General features: G+C 37.6%; 1 protein-coding gene and 1 long non-coding RNA gene across 21 annotated transcripts in view; one reads left to right on the forward strand and one right to left on the reverse strand.

Annotated features, from left to right (window-relative positions):
• Positions 1-375: 375 nt before the first annotated feature.
• Positions 376-6,757, reverse strand: LOC113121494 (uncharacterized). Its single transcript, XR_003294738.1, has 5 exons — positions 6,563-6,757; positions 5,685-5,941; positions 4,279-4,311; positions 3,971-4,161; positions 376-496 (listed from the first exon to the last, which is right to left on the reverse strand). It is a non-coding gene; the product is annotated as an uncharacterized LOC113121494 (long non-coding RNA).
• The window catches only part of eya1 (EYA transcriptional coactivator and phosphatase 1), a 63,653-nt gene continuing 52,684 nt past the window's right edge, over positions 5,682-16,650 (forward strand). For 13 of the 20 annotated variants that reach the window (XM_026292023.1, XM_026292024.1, XM_026292026.1 and 10 more), the window contains exon 1: positions 5,688-5,811. In XM_026292023.1, the coding sequence (XP_026147808.1) occupies positions 5,762-5,811 (50 nt within the window). In that variant the 5' untranslated portion in view covers positions 5,688-5,761. Of the gene's footprint in view, positions 5,812-11,325; positions 11,387-16,650 lie in introns of all 20 variants that reach the window. The other 7 variants (XM_026292030.1, XM_026292028.1, XM_026292031.1 and 4 more) reach the window with 3 other exon arrangements.

Genomic DNA, 16,650 nt, shown 5'->3' on the forward strand with positions numbered 1-16,650 from the left:
GGATAACCATATGCTGTCACAGTAGACCAGACGCGCCTCATATTGAGAGCTTTGTTGACTTGGGAATTGTGTGGGAGGTGGAGAGTGTGGGTGGAGGGCCACCGGGGGCTTGTGAGAGTTTCAAGAAGTACAAATCAAGGATTTAACTACTCCAACCCTTTCTCCCACTCAAAATGTATAGGCCAGTGTTTGATTGCATTTGCGATTGTCTGTGCTGGGCTGTTGTCTGTATTTACATTACGCAAAACAAGAAAGCAATCACAAAGTACTGAACTGTGTGATAATGACAATTATTTTTGAATTGTGCATAAGAAGAAAATTCAGAAATATTGTGAGACAGACAGATCTAACAACAGATGGAGACAAAGACGGATATTGCACCACTACCATAGGTCTTTATTGGGCCCAAATTAAATCAAAGGCAGATGTTCATTCTCTTTGACCAAACCACATCAGCTGTCGCTCCCCTTGTTTCCTACAGCCTCCTCAATTATTTCTAAAAGAGACAAACCAAAACCAACAGTCAGTAAACATACAGACCCCTCAAATTCCATAAATGTCAAGCTATACAGACAACAAGCCAGCCAGCCTCTGTTTGTGTATCTGGGAAACCCCTCTGTGATTCTGACACAGCTAGCACGCTAGTTTGGGGGACGTGTTATTATGGTTTAACATGCCAGCAGTTCTCCCTCATCATGAAACAAACCCACCAGTCTGTCAAACAACTGTTGCCTTCGTAGGGAAACACGTTGTTATTTGCTCTGTTGAAGTCTTACTTGTGGTCAAATGTTGGTACCACAGAAAGAGTCAGTTTGTGAATCTGCAGTGCAAACTGCACAATTTACAAATGTCCCTTTGTGAGTCAAAGTGAACTGACAATACACAGCACTGACAGTCTGGGAGATTTTGCATAATTTTCTAATGCAGTGCTCAGAAATGTTTAACTTGTGTTTGCATTAATGGAAACTAAGGCAAGTGTGCACTGACATGGCTCATATATTTGGCAGCAGACTGAAGCTGTTACATTAGAGGCAAACATAAAATCATACAGCAAATACTTTCAAAAATGCATGTCTATTTACATTTTCATGGAAGATATGATTTGTTCTCTTCCATTATTCTGATTGTATGAAAACATTTTGAGTGAGCTGCATATTTAGCTCTTGCTTGCCCTAATGGTGCCCAATCAGTTCCACCAGGTCCATTCCATTGGGGTAGGCAGCCTCTACACTGATTACACTGAATTGTGGGTATTTCCTGCCTCTAAGTCTCGCATATGGATTGAGTAAGGCAGTGGCTGAGGGACTACTGTTTCTCTCCACTACATCTTCATTTCTTTCTCTCTCATTTTTTTAACGGAAAAGCAAAACACTTTTGTTTTTTCTGGCTCTGCTGTCAAAATACTGAGCTGGGCTTTGGCTCAGTGTCTGCTTGCATGAAGCCAAGGAAAATCCCATGAGACAAGTGTGGCTAAATGCAGTTTAATCCATATGATCACTATCCGTCTGTGGACACAACCACACCTATTGCTGACCTATTGCTATGAGGCAAAGCATGTTTTTATTCAGTGTGTGTTTCCTGCTTTAGGATATAGATATTTTCAGTGCATTCAAAAGTACTGGTGAAGGTGTATGTGTTATGATTAAGACAGTTACACCATATGGGCTGTGGCCTGTTTTTATGGCAGAAGTCATTTTTATGTTCATCATAAAACAGCAGGGTGGATGCTTTACAAATCCAATAAGTCTCTTTCTCCTAAAAAGAAAATTATAACATCATCATGAAATACAACCTTTTGGCCAAAAATGTCACAAATGTACTTGTGACAATGTGCACACAAAACAGCACAGGATGTAGGCACTCTTAGCTCAAACATATACCCAATATTGTATTGTTATATAAAATGTAAGGCCAGTCTGGCAGAAAATTGGTAGTATAGGAACGGAGTAAGATTAAAGAAGGCGGTTGCAGATGGCACATTTATGTGATCATTTTATATCCAGGAAAAGCCTATAATTTATTGCCTTTCAGGTATTCCTTATGACATTTTTAACTTTGATACATATTATTTCTTCCAAGCGATTTTTCTTTTAGCAGTGATAAAACATTTTAGTCGTGATGAGAATTTGGAAAGGTAACATAGAAGCATAGATTTTCTAGAGTACATTAACACCAGTGAGCGAGTGAAAAGGAAAGAAGTCTTGCAGTCAATGTCAGCTTTCTTCATGGCATATTAAAAGAATCCACACATACCGAGTTATTGTACAGAGCAGTTTTGGAGGCCTTCTCCCGACTACAAATTTCCCATACTTTATGTTATCCCACTGGACTGGGGCTGCATGCTATAAGAAGTGGAAGATTTCAGCATTTGATGCTGGTACTTGTATGTTTGTATTAAACATTTTTTGGAATGGGCAGCTCATTATTTTGTGCTCCACTTTCAAACACTGGCCAAACTTCCTCTCCAAAATAACCGCTGATAGAGGACAGATTGAATTTTTCATGGTTTTACATACCTGCAGGGATATTTGATTTGGCAGCCTACACCTCAAGGCCATATACTGTTGGAGCAATGAATCAAAGTATTTTGGTTGGTATTGTATTTGTATATTTGGATGTCTTGCAAGTTAAACACATGAATCCCCACAGATGGTAATTAATTACCAAAGAACACAAAAGAATTTATTGTGTAGCAATGTGTAGTTTATCAAGCTCTCATAACTGGATCTACATTGCTAATGTGCTTTTATATATACTATAATCATATTTGAATATTTACACTCAAATATGATTATAGTATATATCTCACAGCTTGTGAGAACAAGTTTGTTTAACCCTTTGGAGCCGAACATAGACCACTGTTCACATCATTCGCCAGCGGGCCCACAAGTATATAGTTGAAACAAATTCCAGTTTTTATTTTTAACACATAAACATATGTTAGTGTCTTAACCTGTTCATGATTGGAGTTCATTGATTAATGTAAACCACATGAAATGTTGCATAACCTGCTTTTTTTTAGGTGGGGGCAGAGGGGTGGGGGTGGCTTTTTCTGTGTCCTCAGCTGCTTGAAAATTATTTTAAAGTCTTGCTTCCCTCTCTGCCTTGCAATACTATCTTGTGGCTAACAAAAGAGATAGTATGACACCTACTAAATTACTGGCGCACAGCATATGATTGATTGACTTGTTGTTGGCCTGCTGGACCATTGGAATGCACCTTGTGTGAAAGGTGCCTCCAACAAGCGTACTCTGGTGCATACCTACTCAGGTTACTTCCATGGGTAGCACACAGGTTATTATAAATCTTAATGTGTGATAAACATGAGGACTAAGAAGGAAAAATGTAATATTTGAATAAAAACATTACATCCTCCCTTTTATGTAAAGAAAATATGTACTTTTGTCCAGGTGTGGGTTACCTCACTTTGCTTGTAATGTGATAGGAGACTAATACAAAACACCTGGCTCAAGATGAAATGCAGCATATAATGTAATAAAGTGCATTGTCTGATTGGTTATGGTAATACTTCATTTAGCCACAATAACCTAAAGCTCAGCCGACTCAAATTGAGTGAAATCACTTAAAACAGATGTGGTTCAAGTTAGTTCTATGAAAAATTTGTCTCACAGCAGAGGTACCCCCAAATCTGGTCCTCAAATGCAGAAGACTAGACTAGAGAAAGCAGTGGTGCATTGTTGTATTTTACTGCATGGCATAAATCAAAAATTATAGAGGTGCTGAGAATAAAAAGCATCTGACATTTTTAGCGTGACAGTTCTGCCATTCCTGTGTTTAAGTGGCAGTGGGAGCTTTGCGGTGCTAAGCCAAGATCTCCTCCTGTTAAGCACATATCCTGTAGGCTTTGTCCTGTGGCAGTGACCTGATCCAGCAGGAGGAAGCAACCAATCAGGAAGATATTAGATCAGCGCCGGGAAAAATTAATAAAATTTTCTCAAGTCTGCCTCACCTACTGTACTGAACCATGAGATTCATACACAAGGGTATAGGCGTGGACTTTATATGCTTTCATCAGAGTGACTCCATTAAACTCCCCACTCTCCAGGTTCAAATGATCTATGGGCATCATGATACGCTTGTGGAAGTTGTTGTGTTCCTTACTGCCAATGTCCAGACAAGGGTGGTCCGTGCAACCGGATCCTTTGACATCACAGAGAACATGAAAACATGAAACATAGTTATTGATCACAGAGTCCACACTAATCAAATCGCACCCTGGTTTGTTTGAAGTTAAAAATGGTTACAGTGGGTGTTTACCGTTGCACTTCAGGACCCTCCAGCCTCACCCCTCTTAAACATACACAGACAGAAGTGTTATTTGTATTGTTAAATTTACATTAAGTCCATTTTAATTGCATCAACCCACTAAATAGATCTTACAATAATGGGCCTGACAGAGAAAATTGCAATCATCTGTGAAGAGCCTGTGGCAGTATAATGGACAAACCTGATTAATTTAATCTTGTTGCACTCCATTATGGCTGCACTTTATCATTTCAACAGATGGAGCACCAAGAAATTAAAAAATGCTCTCAAGGATATGTGCCACTCTCCATCCACTCGCATCCCTTTATCTGAAGGTGTGTGGGCTGCTGTGTTGAAATGAAGGCTTGGACTGGAACCATCCGTATGAGTGCATTTTCAAACCCAAATGAGATTATGTGAACAGTCAATTGATGCAACAAATCATCAGAATTGTCTTGTGATGTATTGCTGAAGGCTGTTGAGGGCTGTCCATCCAATCATCTAGTCCAATGAGTTGATATTATCAAAGGAGTAGAATGACAATTGCTTTACTATATGAAGTCTATTCACATTAGCATGAATGTTGCTTTCATTCAGCTGTCATCTATATCTATTTTCACAAAGAAACTGTATCCCTGTGTGCTCCAAAGTGTTCTCTAATTGCATAACAAAGACATCTACATTTTTCCAGGTACACTTATAGAATAAATAACATTATAAAGTGGTTGTGGTGTTCAGACTCCGTTAGACTTTCTCCATGTACTCTGGATGGAAGTGAAGTTGGGCGTCAATTTATATGATATTTAAAGCAACAGTTAAACATTTTTGTGGTAGCTTGATAGAAATCAATATGTGATTCTGCACCTTAGTTCACATGTTTATAAATTACAACTTGAGAAATAAAACTAATTTTGTGCATCTGTTTAGTTTAACCCTCACATATACCATTTAGCATCATCTGTGGATATACAGGGAGCAATAGGTGGCGCTATAGTTCATACCCAGAGAGAGATGGAGAGATGTACTGTATGATAATCATGATCTGATTTTGCACAGCACAGGCTGTTTATATATATATATATTACATATATATATATATATATGTAATATATATAAATAAAAATGTATATCATTAACATGATCAAAGACTTATTAGTGGTATTTATGGGAACTATAAAAATCTATTGTAGAACAAATCACTGCTGTGTGTAAACTTACTGGTATTAGTTGCACTAAAGATATTCTAAGACTATAATGCTAAACACGTTTGAGGCACCACTACGTTTGAGACCAGAGGACAGCGCGCACAAGCAGATTTATCACGTCAATTCACTGTAACCTCCTGACTCCGCTTCCCGACACTTTGTAGCTTTTATGGCAGATAATAATTAACGTTACTACGACTTTTTCCGACTCACGTTTCGGGTCTTCCACCGCCACACTGGCCCAGCCACCGGCGAGAGAAGCGACTGACGGGTCAGAAGAAGTCAGACTGATGTGTATGGACAGGGAGACTTGTTGCATGTGGTGCTACTCAGTAAAAAGGTAAGCGGCTATGGGACGTCCGTGGTTGTGTTTCAGGTCTGAGGTCTCTGTGAGTGAGTTGTTTCTTCACAGTCAACACGTGTTGTTTCGCTTGCGAGGAGAATTTCAGACGTGCTGAGCCGTTTTCAGTCTGGGCGGGGACAGCAGAGGAGCACAGCTTACAGCTCAGTTCATCACAGCTCTGTGATATGTGGCTGTGCAACAGGCAGCTGGACGGACTCATTTATCTTTTTATACACATTTTATTTGTGGCCTAATGTAGTTCTGAAAGATTTTAATTGTATACAGCTTAATTCAGTGTCTTTAGACTTATCAAGGCATTTGCATTGTGCGGGACTTTAGTATATGCTACTTGTATCTTCCTTCTGCAGTAACATTTACAATATTGTGAGAATATCATGCTTTGACTCCCAGTAATAGATCAATGCAGGTAGTATAAGTTGCATGCAGAACATTTATCAAAATATAATTTGCCTAAAGGTAACAGCAGTAGTACCAAGGCTTTTGGCTCATTCATTCTGCCCCTGACTGCAGTCATTTTTCTGGCTAATTATTTACTTTTTTACTGCACACCACATTTGACAGTGATGGATAACAGTTTCTTTTATATATTTTCTCCTCAGTTAGTGTATGTTGGATTGAATCAAGCACATGGTATTCTTCCCTCAGACCAAAGGTTCTTGGAAAGATTGTGTTGCGCTCTCCTTTTTCCATTCCAATATGATACAGTTTGTCTTCGTTTTCTACTGACCTGGACTCATTTTCGTGATGTATGGTTGAAGCACATCATCCGGGCAGAAGTGTTACTTATGTCAAAGTTATGCCATCATGATTGCAGCCTAGGTTGCAGGAGCAGGAACTCTACTGGTCCAGGAGTACTGAACAAGCATCTCACTGTATTAGCCCTATGGTGTCTCTGATTGGATATTTTTCTTCGTCGCACAGAACAAACCTGTTAAAAAATCTGTAGTCTTTCAGTGTCTAAATGTGAATTCAAGAAGTTGCACCTAGTAATATGTCATGATGAGGTTACCACTGACTATTGGCTCACTTTTGACTAGAGGTCATGCTGGAAGTTCATGGCTTGATATTTGCACAAACCACGTGGTGCCAAAAATACAATGTTAGTAACGCACAACAGGGTCCACACATATTTGTGTAATGTCGGTCTCATCTGATCTACGTGTTTTTTAATCTCCCTAAAGTATTATTGCTCACAGTTAATAATTAATTTATAATTGTAATTTATATTGTTTATTATATTTTAGCTTTCAGTGTACACTCATGCATCATGCATGACTGAGGAACAGGATTAGTTGAAATGACTACTGATATTATAAAATTGTTTATTTTCAGTGGCAGCTAATCTATTGATGTCGTTGCTATATAAAATCTCAGAAAATAATCAAAAAATCACCTGTTTCCACTTCCAGATGATGCTTTCTCAAACTCTTTGGTGCCTCAGAGGTACATGCAAGGTATTTCTAGATATTTCTGATATTTTTACTGATGAAAGCCATTCAAAGAGGATCATGAAACTATTGTATGAACATGGCAGTAATGTTTCAAGTCAGTTAGAAGCCAAAATGTTGAACATTCCCTAGTTTCACGCTTATTTGCTTTTCTTTCTTTGGTGTTTGCATACCGATGTACGTGGTTTTCAATTAATGTTACCTCACTTGTGGCAATATTAGATGGTTTGTACTGTGATGTTCCCATTGGAGAGCCAAGGCATGATGCAGAGTTTATGCTGAAATAAGATAGTCAGTGGGAGGACTCATGTCTCCACTATAAATTCCATGTTCTGAAATGTCCCTCAACAGAAAAACACAAGTCTCTTTGATAATTTAACTACACAATGGGTTTAAGTGAAGGACAGTTTTAACTTTATTTCTGAGAAATTGTGTTTTTGTGTCACTTTTGGATGGCGTAATACATTGCATACTACAGTACACAACATGGCGCCATGGCAATGAACGCATAGATCAGACAGGTTTAAAATATTAACCCCTGTACTCGATCACTGAAATGTAAATTGTGTATTTACAAATTGAATTGCCATGACAACGTTTAATCTAAAGTCCCAGCTTCATATGTTATACAGTCAGCTATGAAAAGTGTAGATGGTCAGTGATTATGAAAGCTGAATCCCCCTCCCATTGATTCAGTCCTTTGAACTCATGAACTAACCACTTTCCCAGTGACAGCAACATGCTGGGCCTACTGTCCTTTTAGCAGGTACAGTTGGAGACACAGAAAATGCTTCACTGTTTTGTTAACAGTTTTAGCGATGACATTTTATTTCTTGCTTTCACTCTAATTTTGCACATTAACTTTAAAAGGGTAAAAGTGTTGAGTTTCACCAGTGAAACTCAACACTTTTAAAAATGTGGCTCACCAACTGTGTACTGCATAGCTACTTACAGTAAAAGTGTCTGTGTACTTTGTGTTACTAAAGCTACTGCTAAGGTATCTTGTACCTGACAAGCAGAGCCAAGAGATATTTGTCATATTTGTTATATTATTCTTTTAGGCTTTTTCTTTTTACACATATATACTATGCTGATTATAGACATCTAAGCAGAGCAATACCGGAGTAAAGATAATCATATGGACTTTACAGTTCTTCTGGATGGAAGGTCCTTCTACTGAATCCTTCTATTTGGGCAGAAAATATATCATGCTTCAGCTCTCCAGTGGTGATTTCAAAATAAAGTGTTGAATACTGCTTCAGGTCAGTTTATATTGGAGGCAGCAGACATTTGGAGAGGTAGCTCTGGGTGTCTTTTATTGCAGCTGATAGGTTAACTGAAAATCCTGTGCATCAGGACACAGATGTCAAAGAAAGAAAAGCTGCAAATCCTCACTGAAACTAGGGAATGTTTGGCAGTTGTACTAAAAATGACTTAAAACATTACTGTTATGACTACTACTGTAATACTCCTCTCATATTGTGATTGAATCATCATTTGACAAGGCCACAGTTTCACAGTCCCATCCTTGGATTGCCTTGGAGAAATATCCATTTAATGAAAGACAGGGAGTACAGTCAAAAGCCAAAGTTTAAATGACACATTTATTGTGATTTAAGGCCATTGCGTCTTAAACCTTTTTCTTTTTCTTACAGTGATCTCACATCCTCTAAATTATATGTTTTATGGACATTTTTATTTACTCTGTGGAATATCTTGTTTGGTTTTGACCCACTTTCTTTTTGGTGGTTATTGTATTTTCTAGTCATTGACCTGAGATCTAACAGCTGTGACCTAAAGATTGGAGTTCAGAATTCATTCACTTTTAAGTGTGGTAGCTTGGCAAGATTAATTCAGTGCATCATGTCTGTTGCAATGAATAGAAAATTTTCATTCACACGCTTTCTAGATTCCCTACTGTACTATACATGTGCTTCACGTTTTCTTAAAGACTTGACTTCAGAGGAAAGTTCTCCGGTCTGTTCTACTTACTTTTGAAGTTACATGCTCCTCCAATTACTGGGGCCATGCAGTCTCCCCTATGGTGTCCTTGGACAGCTCTCTGAGTGCCTGAAAATGTTGCAGACCATTAATTCTGGATTGTCTTCATCTGTTTGTATAACTTTCCTTCCTAAACCATTTTCTCCCCCGTTTTCTTATTTGTCTGTATTTTGCGGTTTATATATTTTTTTTATCATGTATAAATGTTTAAGTCTTCAAGTGATTTCAATTTTATATCATTTTTTTAATCCTAGAGACAGTTGTTAAACTTTTACATCAGCCTGTTTTATGGCATACAACCTTTCGGCTGTGTATGTTACAATGTCTGTACGTTTTACGGTTTGTGTGCTGTGTTGCCTGCTGAAACTCTTCACCTGCCAGCAGATAGGTTTCCAGATCTATTCCAAAATATATTTTATCCACTTACTGAACTTTCCAAAAAATATATATATAATCTTCAACACAGCTGCGTAGCAGTAAACAGAAAATTAATTTTGTGTTTAAAAAGAGCAATGTTTTCTTTAACCTTATGCATTTTTTAGGTTTTTTAGTTAGACTAATTTGCTGTCAGGCAGGAGGTTGTTTTTGCAACTCAGGCAGACTCCAGAAATTAATTTATCCAAATAACCAAATCCTCCTGGGCCATGAAGGTTAGGACACTGAAATGGCCCTGGTAGGCAAAGCCGTCTTTTGAAGTCTGGAATGTTTTGGCTGACTTAGAGCAGGCGACTGGAGTGGAGGGATCATTTTCACTGACCCATGGGATTTTTAACCATTTTCATATTCTGAGAACAAAACAAAGTGAGGAAAAATGCCTGAGTTCATTTGCATCGACTTCAGTATGAAAAAACAAAGGGGAAAATGATTTAGGGGAGTTGTAGTTTTTTGTGTTTGTTTGGTTGTTTTTTGCTGATTTGTGGAATATGCTTGTGATGACGACATACAATCCTTATCTGCTCATAAAATCTGAACTATTAGTAAACCCAGAGACTGACATGAAGTCATTATTAAGCCTTTCCAAACAAGACATTTAATAAAATTACTTTTATAAATTTCTTTTATAAATGTGCTAATTAGATGCTAATTAAATGGTCATTTGGACTGCATGCAAAGCAAATATAGGGCCCATTATAGTAATATAAACACTGCATGTACACTTTCATTGTATTAATGTCCTCATTAGCTACACACAATGTACATAATTTGTTACACCTACTATGTAAAATATCAGCACAATAGTTAAATGAATAAAAATGAATTTCCCTTTATATATTGGATCCTCTTAAGACTTTTAATCACAACAACTAAATTCTGTGCATTTTATTAAACAAGCCCAGTCAAATGAAAGTGCAGGACACCAGGCAGTCTTGAGTAACGGGGCACTTGAGTTTCCAGCATAATAAATAATTCACAGGATCTGTGTGATGAGTTGCTAAGGACAGAAATCCCTAATGACAGCTTTTTATAACCTATGACTCAGCTGGCCATTATGTTACTGACATCCCTACACAGACCACATCCCCTCATGCTCAGTGCTCACTCTTCTCTTACTCCATACTGCTTCACCTACCGCATTGACAAAAGGAAAGTGCTATATGCACTTAGTTAATGAAAGAAATTGAAATGTGAAGCATATTTGAAATATTGTGTATAAAATGATCATATTTTCAGTATTGTCAATTTCTGAAAATACAGTTAACTACCAGTTAAGAAATAAACTACTGTATCTTGTTTTGCAACTTTTTCAAATGTGATGTCTTAAAATACTTAACAGAAAAAGGACCCCACTTGTCCTTACATATTACCCTGTTGTTTCATACTACAAATGTTGTTTAACTGAATTCTTTTACAACGTGTCTTTATTCTTACATCTGAGGTAGCTTGTCAAATGTGAAAAATACTGAAAATAGCCCTGAAAACAGTATGTTTTTTTTTTCTCAGAAGAATGTGAAGAGTACTTTCTCAAAATGTGTGTTATAACAACCCTGTCTTAAGTTTAACTTCGGTTATTAATTTTACTTTTTTTCATTTCCTGTGTTAGATCCATGCAGGAGGGATTGAGCTAACCTTAACGCCTATTGCTTCTGCTGTGCATGTGTGAGGTAAGGGACTGAATAATTGAGTTTCTCCAGTCTGCTTTAGGCCTGTGACTGATCAAGTGTTACAGTGTTTGATTGGCATAATGGCACCATACCCCCCCAGGTAAGGTCAGTGCGAGCAACATCTGCGTCTATTATACGTTATGCAACTCCCAGTATGAAAGGCAAGGCCTCATATGGTATTAGTTGATATCATTATTGTTATCATTTCCAAACCCCAGCTCTCACTAAGAATAGGTAGTTAATTTTAGATGCAAAATAGATCCAATTACTCAGTGCTCTGCTTGTGGTTGTCCCCAGAGTTAGTGCAGGGAAATAAATCTGGTGGCCTTGATTAAGTACCTGACAATAGAGTTAGCACAGCACTAGTGGTTTATAGTAATACAGCGGACATGAGCAATTAGACCCACCGAGTAATTTACAGTACTGCTTGCAGGTGGTGACCTGGTACGAGCTGGGGACCACCTCAGTAACAAATTAGATCATATAGGCAAGCAGAGCAGCAGCTCTGTAGCACTTCCAAATAAAGCAAAGCAATCAAAGATTCAAAAAAGCTTGACGCATATTTCAAATTTGTTGTAGTTTTGTTTTGTGAAAGGAATAACATATGGCTCCGAGTTTTCATCTGTATTTTTCTGCAGAATGAATGATTAGTTTTATATGTTGTTGATCTTTTTACGTCATTGTGGCCCATTCTCCTCTCAGTGCTACCTATTAATTATGAAATACTGTAGGTCTTGCCCATTTCATTTTTACTACCTCTTCCTGCTGAACTAGGTGTGAAAGGCTGCTGTTCTTAAATAGATGTATAAAAAGTGGGGAAAGTTCCCTCAGCATTATGTCATCAGAGTCAAAAAGCCATGGCTGAAGAAATATAGCTTGTTTCACACATGATAGACACCTTAGCATTTGGAGCAAATGGAGTGGGTTATGTGGCTACTTCTCTTACTGTAGCAGGGCAAATAGTGGCTGCCTTGATATTAAATTCTTACAGTAGGAGTGTTAACATCCTTGTACGCAGCCAATGTATAGTATTTCACATTGTAGAGGGCATAAATTTGTCTAATATCCTGCAAATTTATTTTGTCAGTTTTCTTGGTACATGGAAGATTGGCACTGTAGTAATTGTTCTCATGCTAGACTGCCCTCTTGTTTTTGTCTTATACGCAGCTTGTGGGCTTTCTAAGGCCTATTTAATTGTACTGTACTATATGTAATTGAAGAAAAACAGTGCCCTCTTCTGTCTGCCTGTCCATCTTGTTGCCCACAGATTGAAACATTACTTTAGGTTTTGCTGTAGTTTACAGTGTGGAGACTGGCATTCTGTGTATGTGGCTTATCAGACAGGTCAGCCATTGAGTGTTAGAATGGCAGGACCCCTGGAATAACACTGACCGACTTAATCCTGACTGTCAGCACATTGGTCTTAGTGTGAGCTGATTTCATCAAGGCCACCACAGTATGGTGGTTGCCCTGCTCCCCATGACAGACCACTACTACTGGGCTGGTTTCCTCAGCAAGCCTGTTTCATTTAACAGCGACATGTCTTGTGAAGCCATTGCACTTTCTTTCTATGGAGCTCCTGATATGTGAGGCCCAGCCTCTTGGTTGTGTTTGTGGTAAGACAAGGAGCTGCATAATTAAAACTGTTTCAAATTGAAAAAAAAAAAGTAAATCTTTAAACAGAAATTGAATAACTTGATACCCTACTATTCTTAATGTTTTTTAAACATCTGTTGTTATGTTTATGCTTTTATGACCACTCAGTGCAAGCACACTGGCAGCCATTTCTATCTATTTTCATCCATGACAAGCACTCTACAAATAGGGAGAAAAGCTAATTGGCATAAACGCCAATGATGTAAGTTGCACCACTTCAGTAACAGCTGTGTGTGGTCCATCAGTGCTTGCACAGCTATTTTAGAGATGCAATTCAGAAGAAATACAGCATACTGTATATTTGTGCCACACCTGCAATGCAGCTTGGTCTTGAAGACAGATGGCATAAGCAGCAGCATTTAGGTTTTTTCCATCGTCAAAGAAAGGATTAGTTTTGTTGAGCTATTATTTGTCACAACTCACATGTGAGCGATTATTAATATATAAATCAATGCTGAAGTGATTGCATTTTTATTTTTGAAATATCATGTACTGTAGTACTCATTATCACATGTCATTCCTGTATTTTAATTTGTACTGATTTGTTAAATACAACAGGAAAGAAAATTCATAAAATAAGGAAATGTCCCAAAGATTATTTCCACATATGCAACTGTGTGCTTCTTGCTGCACTACCAGAGCAATATTTAGCATTTCTGCTACTGATGTTTAATTTCTTATTTGCCTTTAGGTGACATGAAACAACATCAGCCTAAATCTTCCATTTGCCAATCAGAGACAGGTTGAGTGACAGGCACAGAACAGCATATCCCTTATGTAAACCCTTCCTCTACCACCACGAAATTAGAGTGGCTGTTGCTACATGCAGCCGCCTCCTGCTTCTACACAAATGAGAAAGTAAGCACTCTGGTTCAGAAGTTCACATTTTGGATGCGTGCCGGAACTACTTAAAGCCAGGGATGTTTTTCAGAGGAACAGGTGGCCAGAGTGACATAATTCTGGCTCACTGTTAAGATCTTTAGAAATTAGGCCCTGTTGCACTGCCAGGGGGGTTATTGGTCTGTCAATATGTATAAGCATGAATTTATCTAGCTTGTTAATGTAAACCTATAAAAATGGAAAGAAAAAAATTAAATACTAGCACAAACACTCCATTATAGCAACTTATATACTTAGAAAATATGTCCACAACCAAACAAATCACATACATGTGCCCCCGTCATTGGCTTTTCTCAAGGCTTGGCTGAGAAAGCTATTTATTCTCATGCACTGTTAACTACTGGCACATATGCGTTCGAGTGGAATGCCATTCAGAATGTAGAAAATATATTTAGTTCTCACCAACAGACAGCAAATGGCACCAGTGGGTCTAGGCTCTTGGTGAGAACAGTTATTTCTGTCACAGTATGGACTTTCAATTACTGTAATCCACTGTTTGACTCCTTCAAGAACATCAGAACATAACTATTTAGACACATCTGATGTGACATGCACAGTACACGTCATAAACGAACACAACCTTGTTTTTGACATAAAAACTATTTTCTGTACGAGTGTCAAAAGAGGATTTTACCTCGGGAATATATTTAAAATGAAAACACTTCTCCTGCTATGTTTTCGTCTAATGCCCTTTGTCTATAGCCCAGTCGTTAACGTTACATTATATTGTTTAGTGAAGCAAGGAAACAGGAAATATGCACAGTATGTGACTGCATCTGTATTTATAATGCATTATTACATCTAAAAGTTACTAAGAATTAAATACTGTTTGGTAACTGTTTAACTGACAGATTTGAGTTATTATGAGTTTAAGCCCATTAATAGGTAGGTGGTTTTGGACAGTGGAAATACCCCACAGCTGCTGTCTGGCTGTTGCTATATCCTCTTGTCAGACCCTCTGAAAACACTCACTTCAATTGCAGCCAAATGGACATATGTCCAACAAACATAGTGGGCGCATAGTGAATCTACAGATGTTCTGCTTTTATTCACATTGAGATTCATATAAAACATTCTTGGCAACCTTGCAGTGCTTACCACGCAGTTATGGAATGATGCATTGTGTGGACAAAGCATTTCTTTCTAATCGGTTTAAATCATTGTTATTGACATTTAGGGTCGTATGTAACTCCCTGGTAACAATAATCATTCTGCATGGTTTTATTTGGAGAAACCATGTGAGGTCTGTGCTTATATTTAGTGGAGGTTTTATCTAAAGCTGGGCAGGTCTAATGGCTAAGCCATGTGATTCAAAAGGGATGAAGTGAGAACAATGCTGAGATAAGTGAATTACCTACCTGGTAGAAACACACAAGGGCTGTGTCCTGAAGCTAGGCAACTGGCAAGTCCTCTGTTTGTATTAGGAAACAGTGGAACGGCTCCGGCAAACACAACTTATCCGGTTTAATTGGTGCATAATTCCTGCAAAGTTGTCATATATGTGTGTTTTTCCTGCCCTATGCAAACAATGAAGGGCAGTGTGAATGGTCATTGAGTGGATAAGTGGAGGCTTTTCCAGAAGAGCTAATGTGTGCCAGGAATTGTGTAAACACTTCAAAACCTCTAGTTGATAAATTTTTATTCTTGAATCTATTTTATTGACAGAGGTAGACTATAGCATGTAGGGTATTTGCTTTAGTCTACTAAATTTTATTGTATAATGCCAGATTATTCTACTTTATTGTAAAATTGCCACTCGGCTCGTTGAATTGGCCAGCTTGATCAGTGTTATAGTGACACTTCACCAGCTATTAAAACAACTCATTATCAACTCGGCCAATTTAACAGCATCAAAACCAGGGACCTATCAATTTGATATTTGACCAGGCTATTTTATTTGAACATTGATGACCAGTCAAATTAATACAACCTTTTTATTTAGTAGTCACTCCTTTACAGTGTCCCCACTAACAGACCTTAATCATTATGATTGCAATACTAAACTGCTTGTGTAAGATTTATGCTATTTGTGCCTAATAGAGGAATAATAAAACTCCTACTCAATCCCAACATTTTTGATTTTTGTTGAAGACAGTGTGATGCCCAATCTTATTGTTTCTCAGGTTGCTATAAAGGAATTTGTCAATGATGTCAATATGGTGGCCCAAACTGTACCATTTAAAGACAGAGCACATCTTCTGTTATATATACAGAACCTTTGCCCTTTTGCTAATTTATCTTCACTCTCATTTGTCCATTCGCTTCCTCTTAATTTTTTGTTTGGCACTCTTTCACAAGAACTTACAAGAAGTGGATAAAACAGTGAAGAACCAGTTTCTCTGTTATATTATTGTTTTATCTTAACTTCTTTTAACTATCCAATGTCAAGGCTCCAAATCTAATTAATCTAATTGATCAGCATCAGCATATATATATATATATATATATATATATATATATATATATATATACCAGTGCATTTTGTGTATACAACACTTTTTTTTCTAAGTTATTGGTTGGGAAAAGTGAATTGGATGCAGCTGGACAGCACTAATCAAACCTCTGATATTATTCACAGTTTAAGTTGTCTTACCAGTTTCGGATGTTAAAAGCTTAAAATAAAAATTATTTTATGCATTTAATGCTTAGAATGACCAGTGTAACATATCACAGTTTTCATTCATAGCTATTCTGTTTGTAATGAATAA

Source organism: Mastacembelus armatus, chromosome 20, assembly GCF_900324485.2.
Source record: "Mastacembelus armatus chromosome 20, fMasArm1.2, whole genome shotgun sequence".
Classification (NCBI taxonomy): domain Eukaryota; kingdom Metazoa; phylum Chordata; class Actinopteri; order Synbranchiformes; family Mastacembelidae; genus Mastacembelus; species Mastacembelus armatus.